At 65.9% G+C, this 15,601-nt stretch overlaps 2 protein-coding genes across 2 annotated transcripts; one reads left to right on the top strand and one right to left on the bottom strand.

Moving 5' to 3' along the window:
- Positions 1-596: 596 nt before the first annotated feature.
- Positions 597-9,279, top strand: FSTL3 (follistatin like 3). The gene is made up of 5 exons (XM_075776510.1): positions 597-753; positions 3,523-3,708; positions 6,592-6,807; positions 8,304-8,531; positions 8,644-9,279. The coding sequence occupies exons 1-5, from the start codon at positions 696-698 to the stop codon at positions 8,694-8,696; spliced, it is 741 nt and encodes a 246-aa protein (XP_075632625.1). The 5' UTR covers positions 597-695; the 3' UTR covers positions 8,697-9,279.
- A 3,394-nt stretch (positions 9,280-12,673) lies between these two features.
- On the bottom strand, positions 12,674-14,839 carry PRSS57 (serine protease 57). The gene is made up of 5 exons (XM_075736318.1): positions 14,712-14,839; positions 14,286-14,439; positions 13,933-14,077; positions 13,226-13,486; positions 12,674-13,141 (listed from the first exon to the last, which is right to left on the bottom strand). The coding sequence occupies exons 1-5, from the start codon at positions 14,779-14,781 to the stop codon at positions 12,962-12,964; spliced, it is 810 nt and encodes a 269-aa protein (XP_075592433.1). The 5' UTR covers positions 14,782-14,839; the 3' UTR covers positions 12,674-12,961.
- Positions 14,840-15,601: the final 762 nt, after the last annotated feature.

A 15,601-nucleotide genomic window follows, 5' to 3' on the forward strand; every position in this document is an offset into this window, starting at 1 on the left:
TGGGTGGGTGGGGAAGGAGCGGCGTGCGGAAGGGACAGGGTCGGGCAGGGGGGCAGCACCCAGGCCCCAGCGGGGTATCCCGGGACACATCTCTGCTCTCTCTGCCCCGACCCTTGCTCCGCTGCTGGGCTCCGCCACCTCCGCACCCCGAGCACGGGGGTCGCCCCCAAACCCTCCCCTCCCCATCTCCCCTCTCCCAGCGCACTCCGGCCAGGGGGTGCCAGCCCCCGCTCGGTCTGGGGGACACGCGGACACATCCCGACACCCCCCACCCTCGCCCACCAGGCACCCGCAGGAGCTGATGAGCAGACCCTCGCCGCCCCCCCCCCCGCTCTCTCACCGACACCCCCGCACCCACCCCCACCTCCCCCCCCAATTTCCACCCTCGCTTCCCCCCCCTCGCCCCCCCCCAATTCTCAGCCCCCATCCCCTCACCCCCCAATTTCCACCCTCGCTTCCCCCCCCTCGCCCCCCGCCAATCCCATCAACCCCCCCCCCCCCCCTTGCCCCCCAACTTCCACCCCCGCCCCGCTGCCCCCGCCCCCGGCCGCGGCCCCCCCCGCCGCCGCCCCGCCCGGTGATTCACGCCGCCCCGCCGCTTTATAGCGCCGCCGGCCCCGCCGCCGCCTCACAGGCAACAGGTCGCCGGCGCGTCCCGGCCCCGTCCCGGCCCGTCCCGCCGCCCCGGCCCGGCCATGCCGCTGCGGCTGGCGCTCTGCCTGCTCGCCCTCTGCAGCCCCGTCGCCGCGCACGGTAAGTGCCGCCCGGAGCGGCGGGGGTCCCGGCGGGAGCGGGGGGGGGGGAAGGAGGCGGCACCACCACGCCGGGGGCACCGGGACAGCCGCTCCCGCCCGCCCGCTCCGCCCGTCGCCCCGGGCCGTCGGTGCCGCCGCTCCCCGGCCCGGCCCCGCCGGCAGGTGCTCGGGACAGGGGCGGCCCGGCCCCGGGTTACCGGCTTGCGCCACCCCCCCCCGCTCCGTCCCGGCGCCGTTATGCGCTCCCCCCCCCCCCCCCCCCATCCCGTCCCTCCCGGCAGCCGCCGCCCCGGGTGGGTGAGTGCGGGCTGTGGGGCTGGGCTCTCGGCGGCAGAAACCCGTTTTACCGAGAGGCGCTGGGGTGCCAGGCGGCAGAGCGGTGCCCGGCAGTGCCGCTCAGGTGGCCCCTGTCCCCTGGCTGTCCCTCCCCGGAGGCCGCCGTCTCCGTTAGGTTCAGTCCCGGGGCTGCGGCAGCCCGGGGGTCCCGCACGGCCCTGCTGCCACGTCCCGTATTGCGGCAGTGCTGGTGCCTGACCCCGCACCCCTGTGTGCCCTGGGATGGGGGTGACCGGGGCAACAGCCCGGCCGGCCCTGCCAGCACCCCGCGTTGGTCCCAGGGTGGGTTCCTGGGAGGGGGGCCCTCTCCCCAGGCTGGGGGGCAGGAGAGCTTTGAGAGCAGGGTAGGAAGAACTGGGAACGGCAGCCGGTTCATGATCTGGGTGTGGAGTTTGCAGCTTGAACCCCTCCCGGTTCGGCTGACGGTGCTGGCAGCTCTTGTGGGTGCTTGGGAGGCGTCCAAGCTCTTTGGTAGCTGCTTCCTCGTGGGGAAGCCCTCCCGGCACCCAGGCTGGCTGGGACCCTGGTCCAGGGCTCCAGCAGCCCCTTCCCAGCGCTGCGGAGCTGTGGCCACTACTTCCAGTGTTGGCCCTCCTGCAGCGGTGCTGGAGTTTCCATCTTCCCCCTCACACGGTCCCATTTGTCCCCATTGGTCCCTGCCAGCGTGGGCAGGCGCTGTGCTCCCCAGATAACAGCAGGTCAGGATGCCCCAAAGGACGGGGGAGGCTCCCGTGAGGCCCCTCACGCTGCTGCAGCCCCTGGGATCACGTTTGGCATCATCCCAGCCTGCGGGATTTCTACTTGCTGCCTCGCAGGGTCGAGTACAAGTGCTGGAAGGCCCCAGGCAGGGACGTGCTGTGTCCCTTGTCCAGAGCCCGGGAATGCTGCACCCTCGTGGCTGAGGCACCGAGGATGGGGCACCCTGAAAGCCCCGTGCTGGCCCCCTCCTTCCCGCAGCCACCTGGCTCCTCTCGCAGGGTGGGTGGGCTCCATCCCCCCTGCCTGAGGCACATCTTTTGTCAGTATCCCGGCGGGGCTCAGGAGGTGGCGGGTGCCCCGCTGGCCAGGGGTGCGTGGATCTGTCCCGTTGCGGGTGGGATTGTTCTGCACAAGGCTGTGCCCGTGGGGAGCAGTTGTGGGGCGAGCACGGTCCAAAGCCAGGACTCTGCTCCCAGGGAGCTCGATACTGTGGGGAGTTTGGGGCCACGGAGTGTTGTAAAGGAAAAATGAGCTTGAAAGAATAATTGGAGAAATCCATGGAGGATAAACCCACCGATGGCAGAGGTGTGTTGGTGCAGCTGATGCTTCCACTGGTTCCCGCAGCCCCGGGGTTTGCTCCATCTACAGCTGCCCCACAGAGCTGTCGCTGGCTCCAGCCAGGCCAGGAGCCCCACGTGCTTATGGCCGAACCAAAATCGGGTGCATGGGAGGGAGTGGGGGGGGGGGGACACCTGGGGTCCAAGGTGGGTGCTGACTCTGCTGTGGGGCTGGGTGAATCCCCGCTTTGGAGGGGAGCGACACCAGCCCAGCACTGACAGGATCTGTCCCTTCCCCCATCCCTCCCTCACATCTTTAGCTGTTTAACAAACCTCAAACGCAGCTAATGAGAGCATAAACCCAAATAAGCGTCAGAAGAGGCTGGTTTGCAGAGGCGGAAATTGCAAAGGAATCACTCACAAAAAAAAAAAAAATAACTGATTTGCTGGTGGGGTGAAGGAACAAACAGGCTTTTGACTCAGAGGGATCCAATGCTGCTTGGCTGGCCCCATCCCAAGGGCTGTGTCAAGTGCCCTGTTCCCCAGCTGGTGGCTGGGCTGCTCCTTCCAAAGACGGTGGGTGTCGGGCCCCCCCCCCACTGCGAGGACAGTCCCCATCCCTCTGGGGCTGCTGGCACACGCCGAGGGATGCAGCCCTCACAGCGCAGGCGTCCATCAGCCCCGTGTTGGGTGTCTGCTGGGAGGTGGGGGGGGCTGGAGCCTCCCCTCTGTGGGGTCAGGCAGGATGCAGGCAGGGCAGGGCAAGGGGGTGAGCTTCAAGCCCACATCCTGGCTCGCTAGCTGGGCATCTCCCAGAGCATCAGTTGCAAGTGCTGGGATAACTGGGATAACCCTGCGATCCCAGTGCTGGGTAGGAGCCTGTTGGCCAGCAGAGCCGGGCTGCCAGCAGCCCAGGGCGTTGGGGCAGCAGTGAGGGCACGGAGCTGCCACACTGTGCCGGGGGCCCACGGGGACGCCTGCTCTGGGACAGCCCTGTGCCACAGGAGAGATGGGAGCCAGCACGAAGCATCTTTAGGTTCCCGAACTCATCCCACCCTGGCCCTTCCCAGACACCGGTGCGGTCCCCATGCCTCTGCCCCGCAGGCAGCCTGGCCACGGCCGGGGTTTCTCTGCCTGGAGCAGTGGGGACCCCTCAGCCTCTGCCCTCCCTGCAGGTGGGATCTGCTGGCTGCAGCAGGGGAAGGAGGCCAAGTGCACCATGATCCTGAAGACAGGCGTGACGTGGGAGGAATGCTGTGCCAACGGCAATGTGGATGTGGCCTGGTCTAATTACACCTACCCCGGCAACAAGATCAGCCTGCTGGGCTTCCTGGGGCTGGTGACCTGCCACCCCTGCAAAGGTAAGCGTGGCCGTGGGGCGAGTGGGCTGCTGCGGGGCTGAGCTCTGATCAGGGAGGATGCTCGGAGCCCTGGGGAGGATGCTCGGAGCCGGCAGCTCCAGGTGAAGCAGCAGCGATGGAGCTGGGCTGCCCCTCGTTAGGCAGGGCTCTCCCGTGCCCTCCTGGGCTGTCTGGGACAGCACAGGGACCCTGGGGACCGCTGACCCTGTGCTCCTGCAGCTCCAGGACGGGTGCTGTCACGGGGCCAGGGACAGCCTTCATCCCCCGTCAGCTCTCATTTTGTGTGTATTTTTGTTGTTCCCCCTGCGGAGCGGGATGCGTGACCTGACTCTTGGCTGGGCAATCTGAGTGCAAGGAGCCGAGCTGGGACTCCCAGTTCCCAGTTTAACTCTGCTGTGGCTGGGGCCTCCCACCCCCGCCCTTGCCAGGTCTGCTCAGAGGCAAACTTCTTAAGACCTTTTTTTTTAAGGAAAAAAGATCTATTTCTTCCCCTCTGCTCCCCCTTCCTCCTCCCAGCATGTGTGTGAAATGGCTTTATGTAATGGGCAGTTCCAGAAGTGGAAACTCTCCAGCTGTGAGTTCCAGCCCCGCCAGATGTTTTGGCGTGTGCCGGAGGCATAGATCCCCTAGTCGCACTTGCGTGGCCGTGTGAGAACATGCTTGAGGACCTGCTGACCGCAGTAGGCAGGAGCAGGTCTTTGAAAGGTCATGTCATTATTGGCTTAAAGGAGGAAAAAAAGGATTCTCAACAAAACTGCTTTTTCCAGCCCCTCTGCACCCCCGGATGCTGCCACCCTGGCTGCTCCTCTGTCTCACCCTGGTGTGGCTTGGGGTTACACCAGGATCCTGGCCCTGGCTTTCTGCCCCATCTGCCACCATGGGCTCGGCCCCGTGGCGGCTGGGCAGGCTGGTCCCGCTCGGCGGGTGCCGGGAGCACCCAGCTTCTCCAGGGGTTGGTTGGGGAGCACAGCTCCCCCGTGCCCAGGGCAGAGCACAGTGGGGACAGATAGCCCTCGTCCCAGGGGTCTGCCCTTACCTCTGTGGGGAGGCTGGGGGACACGGGGGGGCTGCCGGCAGCCGCAGACCACATCAGGGGCTGCGGCTCCTGGGGATCATCAGGGTCTGGGAGCAGGACCTTTGCTGAAACGGCTGGAGAGCCTGGCCAGCACGTACACCGCAACTCCCCACCCTTCAGAAAGCCCCTGCCTGTCCCATCCAGATGGAGCTGGTGCTGCTCCCCACCGGGCTCCAGCGAGCCGGAGGCCTTGGAAAAGGGGCGGATGAGATGAGCTGCACTCCTGCTCCCCGGGCTCGTGGGGCCAGGAGAGGTTACTCCAGGATAAAGTGGGCTGCAGCCACCAGCCCTGCGCCAGCAGCCGGGGCGGCCAAGCCCCTCGGGAAGGTGCTGGCCAGACCCCGGGGGCTCTGCAATGGGTCTCTGGTGGTGGGATGAAATTCCTGGCCCCAGCTGCTGGGGACACAGTGTCCCCTCTGGGGACCTGGTGCAGGAGGGGAGAGCTGGGCTGTGGGGTCGGGGTCACGGGTGGATGGTCCAGCCACCTCCTTCCCTCGCTGAGACAGATCCAGACAGCCAGACCCCGCCGCGCTGGCGGCAGCATCCTGGAGCAGAAGGTGGCGAGGGTCTCGCTTGATCCCGCAGCCGTGGGGCGTGGGGCCATGCCCCTCTGTCCTGGGATCTCGTCCTCGTGGCTTTCAGCAGAGATGCTGCTGGGGCTCTGCCTGCCCCTGTCCCCTTTCCTTGGACAGGCTCCAGCTATAGAAATCAGGGAGCAAAAAGGGAAACTGTTTCCCACCAGGGAATTTCCCCTGAGGAGGGCTGGGCCAAGCAGATGGGGAATTTCCCCTTCTTCCTCTCCCCGGTCACTGTCTCCTGTGGTGACCCTCTCCCACAGGGAAATCCCCCTCTACCTCCCAACAGCTCCCAGCACACACCCTGTCTTTGGGAATCCCTCCTGCCTGGGGGTGAATCCCTGTCCTGGGAAGTTTCTCAGTCCTGCCCACCTTCCTTCCCCACCCGTGGGTGCTGATGGGTCCCTGCAACTCCCAGCATGTCCCCTTTCCTGGGTGGGGGGCAAAGGGTCCCTTTGGGGTGAGGGCTGTGTGTGTGCTTTGTGGGGGAACAAGGGGCTTCCAGCCACTCCAGCCAGAGCCCCGTCCCTTGCCACTGGCCCCTCTGCCTCCCCCCACGGAGGCATGGGCATCTGGGACGGGCCCGTGCTCGGAGCCGGTGGCCCCTCTCCCTCCCTGCTGGCGTGGGCACGGCCCCGGGGCAGCGCTGGGCGCTGGCGGGACCCTCTGAACCCGGCCCCCGTGCTGGCCGGGAGGCATCCCGGGGGACAAAGCGGCCGCCTGTCTGGGGATCTGCACTCGCTGCTGCGTCCCGCTCTTGTGTTCAAGTCACGGAGGCCTGGAGCAAAACAGGGCTGGGTATTGTCTGGTGGAAGCGGCGTTCTTGATTGCCCAGACAACTTGCGAAGCCCAGTTCCTTCTGGAGGAGCTGGGGCCTTGCAGAGATAGATTTTTCCATTGCACAAGAAAAAGAAATGTCTCCTTCCAAAAAATAAATACATAGAAATGAGTTAGCTGGTGCTGAGCGGAGGGCCGGGGCTCTGGCTGGGGCGAGTTGCTGGATGATCGCGTGGAGCTCCAGCCAACGACCTGCTCCTTGGCGGAGCTGAGCAGATCCAGATGCTGCTCAGGGCAGCTCGGCATCGGCGTGTGTGTTGTGACCCCCGGATTCGGCACCCCGAGGGCTGATGCCGTCCCAGTCAGTGCCACCCGGTGTGGTCGTGGGGCTGGGATGGGGGGGGGGGGGGGGCGGCCAGCGCCACATCCTCACGTGCTGCTCCCCTCCGTCCCCAGAGAGCTGCGAGGGGGTGGTGTGCGGCCCCGACAAGGTCTGCAAGATGAAGCATGGGCGTCCCCAGTGCGCCTGCGCCCCTGACTGCTCCAGCCTGCCCCGCAAGCTGCAGGTCTGCGGCTCCGACGGCTACACCTACCGAGACGAGTGCGACCTGCTGACGGCCAAGTGCAGAGACCACCCTGACCTGGAAGTGATGTACCAGGGCAAATGCAAAAGTAGGTCTGGTCACGTCCCCACCCTGTTTCATCCCGTCCCCATCCTGTCCCGTTCCCATCCCCTGTGGCTCTCGTGTCCCAGCTCGGTGTGGGACCGGTCCAGGCTGCGCCCACGTGAATGGCAGCGCGGGTCCCTGGGCCCACGTGCTTGCCAGCTCTCCTGGCACACCGCGAGCCGCTCTGGTGCGGAGAGGAAGGGTCGCCCTGCTGCGTCGTGCTGGCACGGCTGGGCACGTCCTCCACCAGCACAGAGGGTTTGTAGCCGGTGCCTGGCTCTGGCTGTGCCGGGGGAGGGAAGGTCTGTCCCGGCATAGGGCTTCGCCTGCAGAACGTGGGGCTCTGCCTGGTGGGGGGGCCTTGCTCCATGTCCCTCAGTGTCACCCTCACCGCACTTCAAGCGGGCAACCACCTGGCTAGCGGCCATTGGCCACCCAGGGCCCTGGCCCAGCCACCCCGGTGGGACACAGCAGCGGAGCCGCCCGTGATGCCAGCGCAGCCTGTCAGTGCCACGGGGGCTGAGCCTCGCCGCGGGCTGGGGAATAACAGTCCGTAAAATGTCACTTACAGATATCAAGCCCCTTTTTTTGTTGTTTTGTTAAAGAGAACAGCAATCCTCCTTGCCCTGCCAAGAACTGTCAGAATTATTATGATTATTTTTGCCAGCCCTCCTCTCTGAAATGCTTTGCCTGTCGAGCTCTGGACTGCACAGGGAAATGTGGGGCAAGAAATGTGAGTTGCGAGCTGGGAGTTGCAGATGCCAAATCTCCTTCCAATACGGCAGGGAAAGAGAGGAAGGCGGAGGGATGGCGTAGCTAAGTGTTTACGGCGTCTGGGGAGTACTGTGGGTCCCGCCGCTGCCGTGAGGTTGTGCCGGGGCGGGAGGTGCCGCGGGGGCAGCAGGCTGTGCAGATCCTGGCGTTTTGCTGCAGGATGGAGGGGGTGCACCAGCCACCGCTCTGCACCAGCCTGGCAGAGCTCTGCACAGGGCCTGATCCTGTCCCCGCAGGCTCCCGCCGCCCCCGCACGCCTTCGCTCGCAGGACTGAGCTGTGTCCAGGGTGACCCTGCCCTTCCCCTCTCGCCGGGGCGCGTGGCGTGGTGGCTGCCAGACTGGCCCGGAGCGGCCGCTGCTCCTCCTGCCAAGGCACCTGCGTGGGGCCGCTCGCTGCAGCCAGGTCCCACCGCGCCAAGCCGGGCTCAGCCCCACACGCTCGGGCTCTGCAGCCAGATGTCAGCTCCCCCGCGTGCGGTGACGCTCCGGCCAGGAACGTGCCCAAGGGCTGCGGGGCCACACGGTCCCTTGGACGTCAACCCCTGCCAGCTCCTGTCCTCGGACTCTCCAGCCCCCGGCTCTACTCCGTCCCCCGGTAGCAGGAGAGGGCCTGAGCTGCCCGGAATTCCCTGGGACGATGCCTGCTGCCTGCCTGGGTCGGAGGAGCCACGGGAGGAGTATGGCTGTTCCCGGCTCAGCCGTGGCCACGTGTGTTTCCCCTGCAGAGTCCTGCTCCAGCGTGGTGTGTCCCGGCACGCACACCTGCGTGGTGGACCAGACGGGCAGCGCCCACTGCGTGATGTGCCGGACGGCTCCCTGCCCCGAGCCCACCAGCCTGGACCATGCCCTCTGTGGCAACAACAACGTCACCTACCCTTCGGCGTGCCACCTCCGGCGGGCCACCTGCCACCGCGGCCGCTCCATCGGCGTGCGCCACTACGGGAGCTGCTCGGGTGAGCGGGGTGGGCCGGGGGTGAGCGGCAGCAGGGAACAGGGTTGGACCTCAGCCCCCGGCCGCCCCTCGCACCCCCCTCACCGCTTCTCTCCCTCTCCTGCTCTTTTCAGCCGCAGCCAAATTCTCCTCGGAGACGGACAACGCGGAAGAGAACTACGTGTGAATCCTCCCTCGCCGCGAGGCCGGACCCAGGAGACAGGGGCATTATGTGTATATTGTACAAACCATATACCTGATATTTATTAAGATAAAAAGATCCTTATTTATACCTGTGTATGTTATGCAGTCGCAGGGGGCCCGATTCTTGGTCCTGCTGGCCGGGGAGCAGGGGAAGGGGCTCCCAGCCTGCGTGGCCGGAGTGATGCCGAGCTGCCCTGGGGATGCTCCGGTGCCTGGCAGAGCTCTCGGCCATCGGGCACCCGCTCCTGGGTTTGTACAGCCCTTCCTCGCGGCCGGCGCGGCGCTGAGGGGGCGTCCGTGCTGTCGCGTGTTGGGCCTCCCCACGTGTCCTTGGCCGGCAGCCCTGGGCCTATTTATTTTTGGATTGAATTCTCGGTACTCTGCTGACGTTTCTGGCCGGGACCTCGAGGTCTAAAGGGAATCTGCGCTTTCGCCTTCCCCGGCGGGGCTCAGCCCCAGCTGCCAGCAGCAGGAAAGGCAGCATGCTGCTGCATCAGATTGGAGATAGATAGATAAATATTTTTATATATATATTAAAAAAAAAAAATGTGCTATTTTCTCCTAAAGTTTTGGCATGTGTATGTTAAAACAGATTTTAGTTTAGGTTTTCCCGGGCCCATTCAGACCAGGCTCCTACCCATCTTCAGAGGGGACTCTGGCGCCCCGAGGGCTGGTGCCCACCGTGGGCCATGGCAGCCCTGACTGGGGGCCGAACCGTCCCCCCAGGCCCGCCGAGCCCGCCGCTGCTGCGGGCGTCCCTGCCCAGAGCCCGTCGCCCCCGGGGCCCAGCCGGCCCAGAGCCTTCTCCAGCCCTCCCTGCCAAAACCACTTTGAAAGCAGCCTGGGGCGGGGGGGTGTCCGCGGCCCCCAGAGGCATTTCCAGGGCCGGTGCTGGGCGAAGCAGCCGTGCGGTGCCCTGGGATGGCAGAGCCACCGTGGGGATGTGGGGTTGGGTGGCCGTGGGGAGCACGGCTTGGCGGAGGGTGACAGGAGAGGGGTCATGGCGCTGCCCTCCCGGGGACCCCCAGCCTGGCCCCCCCTCAGCCGTAGAGCCCCCGCCGGCTGCACCCTCTGCTCCGTTGACACCGTCTGTATTTATTTTTACTTCTCTCATTTTGTGTGTTGTCACCTGTGTAAATACCATCTCATCTCTGACACTGAGAAGCTATCGCCTTTATATAAATATCATATATATTATATATATATAAATACCCTATTTTCTATTTTTGTATGATCGCGTTCTGATTCCTGAGGCAGACGCTATGGGAACATACACATTTCCTATTTGGTATTGTTAGGGGCATTTTTATGGCTGTGTTACAATTTGGATTATAATTAAAAAAAAAAAAAAAAAGTTGGTGCGGCGGGTTCGGTTTTGTTCACCGTGTTCTGGGGCCGCAGGGGACGGCTGCGTCCCCCAGGGCCCTTTCCCGTGGAGCTGTGCCACCCCGGGGCGTCGAGGCGGGCGTGGGCAGAGGGACGTGGGGGGCACTGGGGGTGGGAGAGCCCCCCCCCGGCAGCAGGTGAGGAGCTCGGCCCCGCTCCTGGGCTCTGCTTCAGCTCGGTGTTGGGGCTTTTCCAGCCTGGCCGAGGCCGTTCTCTGCAGTGGGAGGAAAGGGGAGAGCGGGGAAGAGCGACCAGCAACGCAGATAAATCTGTTCTCAATATCAGGCCGTGCCATGAGGGTTTGGTATTTCACAAAACAATTCCTGCCATTAATTGGGTCCCGATGTGCGATGCTTCCCCAGCGGCGGCAGCCTGCGGCCTGGCGCTCTGAGCTCAACGGGAGCCGCCGCCGGTTCCCCCCGGCCGCGTTCCCTGTGCGGGGGGCAGGCATGGCGCAGCCCCTGGACCCCGCCGAGCCAAGCCTGGGTCGAGCCCTCCCCAGCCGTGCCTGGCTCGGGACCTCCAGCACGGCTCTGACAGCAGCGGGGAGCTCATGGGGCCAGGCCAGCTCCAACAGAGACCCCTCAAACCCCGCCCCCCCCAGGCCTGGAGGGATTTACATGGGGGAAACTGAGGCACCGAGAAGTGGGGAGGGGGAACAAGACCACCTCTCCTGGCCGGCGCCCAGTGCCCTCAGCCCTCCCTGTGGTCTGGGAGGATGCTGAGCATCACACAGGATCCGGCCCAGGCTGCAGCCTGGTTTGAACCCGCGCAGCGGCATCCCAACCCAGGGTGGGCGCAGCGGGGACTGTCCTGCAGCCCTTCTCCACCTGCCCAGCTCAGCGATGCCCTCCCGGTCCTCTTCCCTGCTTTTAGGGATGGGTGTAAAGGAGCTGCCAAAACACTGCCCAGGACTTTCCCTGGCGCCAGGGATGCGATGTGGGGCCTGGGTTTCTCTGCAGCCTGGCCGCAGCGCCGTCCACCCCGAGGCGGCTCTTCTCCCTCCACCTGCCCCGGTTTGGCCCCGAGGTGCCACGGGCTGCAGCTCCCGACGGGGTGGGGTGGGGGGAGGATTTCGGCTTCCAAACCACGGCCGTGAGTCAGGCGCCTCCTTCTCGCCGGTTTTTGGGTGGTCTGGGACAAGCTGGGACAGGCGCTGGCTCTCCGGGCTTCCCGGCAGTGCACAGCAGCCCTGGGGCTGGCAGCCCTGCCCCAGCGTCCGGGGGTGCGTGGGGGGGTCTGCCCCACGCAAGCCGCTGCCAGGAGCCCACAGGGATTTAGGGCTTCCTCGGAGGCTGGGCGTCCCCCGCTGTCCCCAAGGCCACTGACGCGCGCGGCTGTGTCCCCCCCCCCTCGACCCCACGCAAAGCCCCGCAGGGATTTGCGACCAGAGGGCATGGGGCAGCCAGAGCCCTTGAAGTCCCCAGCGCGGGGACCATGGGGACCGCGGAGGTGAGGGTGCCTTCTGGGGACCTCCCGGCGTGCTGGCCTAGCCCCGTCCTTCCTTCTTCCCCGGCAGAGCCCCCCTCGAGGGCGGCGCGACGGCCGGTGCCGGATGCTGCGGTCGGCTGCAGCCTCCTGCGGGACCCCCCCGGGCGGGGAGGGCGGCTGCGCCCCGCGACCGCGGCGTGCCAACAATTTACAGATAAAACAAACAACCAGGAGCAGGGAATGTCTGGGTCGGTCCCCGGAGACAGCTGCGACGCCGGGCAAAGCCACATGCCGCGTGCGTGTCTCAGCTGAGACCGGCAGCAGCTCGGCACATGTGCCCTCGGCTGGCGGGGGCAACCCCTGGCCCCTGCGGCCGCCCAACTCCCTCCAGAAGAGAGGCGGGGGAGGCTCCGACGGGATCCCCGTGGGCTCTGCCGGTGGCTGGGAGCCCATCTGCCCCCGGGAGGTGTCTGGGGTTCCTCTGTTTGGGGGGTCTCGTAGCGCGGTGGGGAGGGTGCAGTGTGGGACGGGATGAGACGAGACAAGACGGGATGGGGAGCCCTACCCCGGCAGGAAGGCAGCTCCAGCGCTGCTGGGGATGCTCCGTGGGGTGGCAGTGCCTGGATGTGGATCCCGGGTGCTTCGGGGCAGGGCCTGGTCCTGAGTGGGGACTGGCGCTTCCCTCCTTCCTCCTGTATCCCCTGCTCCATCCACCCCAGTCCAGGACAAGCCAGGGGTCTGGCTGGGGGCCGGAGCGCAAAGGGGAACAGCGCGACAGCCAGAGAGAGGGTCACGGTGTGGCAGGGAAAGGACAGGAGAGGAGAAGGCTGGGAGAAACCAGCCCCCATTGGGATGGGCAGCAGCCGGGGGATCGGCCCCAGTCAGCCCTCCCAGGCTCCGCTGCCCACCGGGCTATTACAGGGGGCTGAAACCCCACCCTGGCTCTTCTGTCTCCCAGGGCAGGTGGATCTCAGGTTTGGTTTTAGTCTCCCCATCTTGTGCCTGGGGCAGGATTATGGTGGGCTGGGGCTGGTGGGGGGTGAGGGTCCCTGGGTCTCCTGCCCGCCCCTGAGCTGCGGGCTGTGGCCCCCCTTGTAAGGGGGGGAGCAGGGTGGGTAGAGGGAAGGTGAATGGACAGAGGTCTGGGAACCGAGGTTTTATTGAGGAAGGCAAACGCTGCCGTGCAAGAGGTCGAGTGAGCTGCCGGGGCTTCTTGTCCAGCCTGGGAGACGTGTCTCCCCTCACCAACAGGCAGAGTCAGTCTCCTGCCCTGCCCTGGGTCGAGGAGCCCTGAGCAGCAGCTCCCAACCTCCTCCAGGGCTGGGAGGACCTGGGAGGCCTGGCCCTCTTCTCCCCTTCTGGGTGCTGCCGGACAGCCAGGACACCTCGGCCTCGTCTGCCCCTGGGACCCCCTCCTGCCCCCGGCCCCAGTTAGGGCTTCTTCTGCCCCTTCTGATGGCAGTGCCCTTGCACGATGCAATGCACCCAGCTGATGTAGTTGGAGATCTTGGTGTAGATGTCAGGGTACCGGCGGTCCCCACATCTCTCCCCAGAGAACGAGACAATGCCGTAAACCTTCTCCTTGAAGATCAGGGGTCCCCCGGAGTCACCCTGCAAAGCAAAGGGGTGGGAGGGAGACTAGCGGGTCTCCTGGAGGGAGATGGCTGGGTGGCACAGGGCCGGGAGCGCACTCACCGCACAGACGCCCTGCAGCGTGGCGTTGCGGCTGGCCCCGCACATCATGTTGGGAGAGACCTTGCCCCTCCACAGCGTTCGGCAAAGGCTCCGTTTGACGATGGTGGTGCCGGTCTCCATCAGCTCGATGGGCCGGTCGCCATAGTTGGAGATATCCCCCCAGCCTATCACGTAGCAGAGGGTGCCGGGCTTCAGGTCGATGTGCGGCGAGGGCAGGCGGATCCGCTTCACGTACTTGTTCAGCGTGGCTGACCTGTTCAGCTGGGCAGGGAGCCGGGGGCGTGAGTGGCTTCGCTGCTGGGGCAGAGCCCCCCAACTCCTCCTGACTCCCTGCACCCGTCACACGCCCACCCCAGCTCCCTGCTGGCCACCCCCCCGCCAGCCCCTCTGCACTGGTCCCAGTCTGCTCTAGAGACTGGCTGCCTGGGAGTGGATGGAGCTGCCGACCCTGCCGAGGTCGGTGTGTCCTCGGCCGCCTCCATCACACTCCACGGCGTGGTCCCACTTCTCCGGAGAAGCACTGACATCTAGTGTCAGCTCAGGGCCGCATGGGCATCTCCCTCCTGCGCCCCATGCCCCATGGGGCACCCTATTTCCCTCCTGCCCCCCATGGGGCACCCCACCTCCTGGGCGGTGGGTGCCCACAACCTCCCATGGGCAGGTCCGTGATGGCCGGCGGCTGCCGCAGCAGGGGACACAGGACTCACCCTGAGCAGGCGAATGTCATTGTCCACCGAGCCGGGGTTGTAGTGCGGGTGGGCGATGGACTCCGCGATGCTGAAGACCTGCTGGGACTCCTCGGGCTCCTCCAGCCTGTGGGCGCCCAGCACCACGCGCACCGAGGGGTTGCGCCTGCAGCAGAGGGGCCCTGAGCTGGTGCCGCCGGGGCGATCGGGGAGGGAAACGCGGGGGCCAGCAAGGTGGGCTCAGGGGGAGCATGGATGGGAGGGGTGGTCCAGGAGTGTGTAACCTCCTGGGATTGGGATATCTGTTTGAAGGGATAATGCCGTGTGCCTGGGGGGGGTGGGAGGTGCGTGCCCTGCGCGGGAGGACGGCTCACCTGGGAATGAGGCAGTGGGCTGCTGTCATCACCCACTTGGGCCACACCAGGAAGCCCCCACAGACGTGCTGCCCGTCCATCTGGATGGAGGCGATGAAGGGCCGGGAGTGGGGTGCCACCGCCTTCCCCCCGATGATCCAGCTCCCTTGGGCACCTGGTGGGTGGGTGCAGGTGGGCACTGCCTGCCGGGGTGTCTGGACACGGCTCTTTCCTGTACCTGTCCTGCTCCTGGCTGTGTGTCCCAGGCACCCCAGCACTACCAGCGAGTGTCAGGGAGCGGCCGAGCACCAGCTCTGGCTGAGAAGGGCTGAGCATGGCAGGGCATAGCCTCCCCCGCACTGTGGTGCTTCAGCCCAGGGTCTCCCTCTCCCACCCCGGCCGCAGGGACCAGCCCCGCAGCCCTCTCAGCCCCATCTCTCCCGTTACCTGCTGAGGCCAGTGCCGGGAGCAGGACGGAGCCTCCCAGGCTGAGGATGAACAGCCCAGCCATGACCATGCTGGTGCAGAGCAGGCCACTGCCACCTCCTCTGGGACTGCTCAGGGTGGGGGTGCTTAAATAACCCTGGGGAGTTGGAGCGCCTGCCTGGGTGCTGGTAGGTGTCTCCCTCCTGCTTCCTCCTCTCTGGGTGTTGCTGCCTTGTGCAATTGCTGGGGGGTGGGGGACACGGGCAGTGCAATGCTCCGTCGGGGGTAGGTGCGGCGTTGCAGCTTCCCCTGGAGCGGAGCGGCTGCTCGCTGGGAGGAGAGCAGATTAGGGAAGAAAGAGAGAAAGCAGAGCAGCTTCCCAACCCAGCCCTGACTGCTCTTCTGCTTTCAGCTAATCAGGATGAAACCTCTCTTCTCTTGGCAGAGAGGCGGGAGCAGCAGGGCCCCACCACATCCCAGGACAGCTCCCAGGACGTGGCAGTGTCCCCGGGGGCTGGCCGGCAGTCTGGCTGCTGCGGGTCCCACCGGGACTGAGCCGTGCTCGGACACGAATGGTTTTTCAGCCCCTCCAGAGACCGCCTGGCTCTGGGATGCTGCTGCGGGCAGAGGGGCAGTTTGCCTTCCCCCCCCCCCCCCCCCCCCAAGGTCTGCATCCTCCCGGGGTGCAAGAAGGGCTACAGGGTGTACCGGAGTTGGGGGGGCGGGGGGCCCCGCTGCCAGGGCGACCCTCGCTGCAGAGCTGGGCTTGCTCCGGTGCTGAGCCCGGAGCTCCGGCCCTGGCAGCGGGCACATTTCCTAACGGCGCCGTGGTCAGAGCCTGGCTCGGGGCTTCCTGTGGCAGTTTGTCAGCGTTTGCCCAACGCGACCGTTTTGTTGGGAAACGGAGGAGC

The sequence above is a fragment of the Balearica regulorum genome, chromosome 26, assembly GCF_011004875.1.
Source record: "Balearica regulorum gibbericeps isolate bBalReg1 chromosome 26, bBalReg1.pri, whole genome shotgun sequence".
Taxonomy (NCBI): domain Eukaryota; kingdom Metazoa; phylum Chordata; class Aves; order Gruiformes; family Gruidae; genus Balearica; species Balearica regulorum.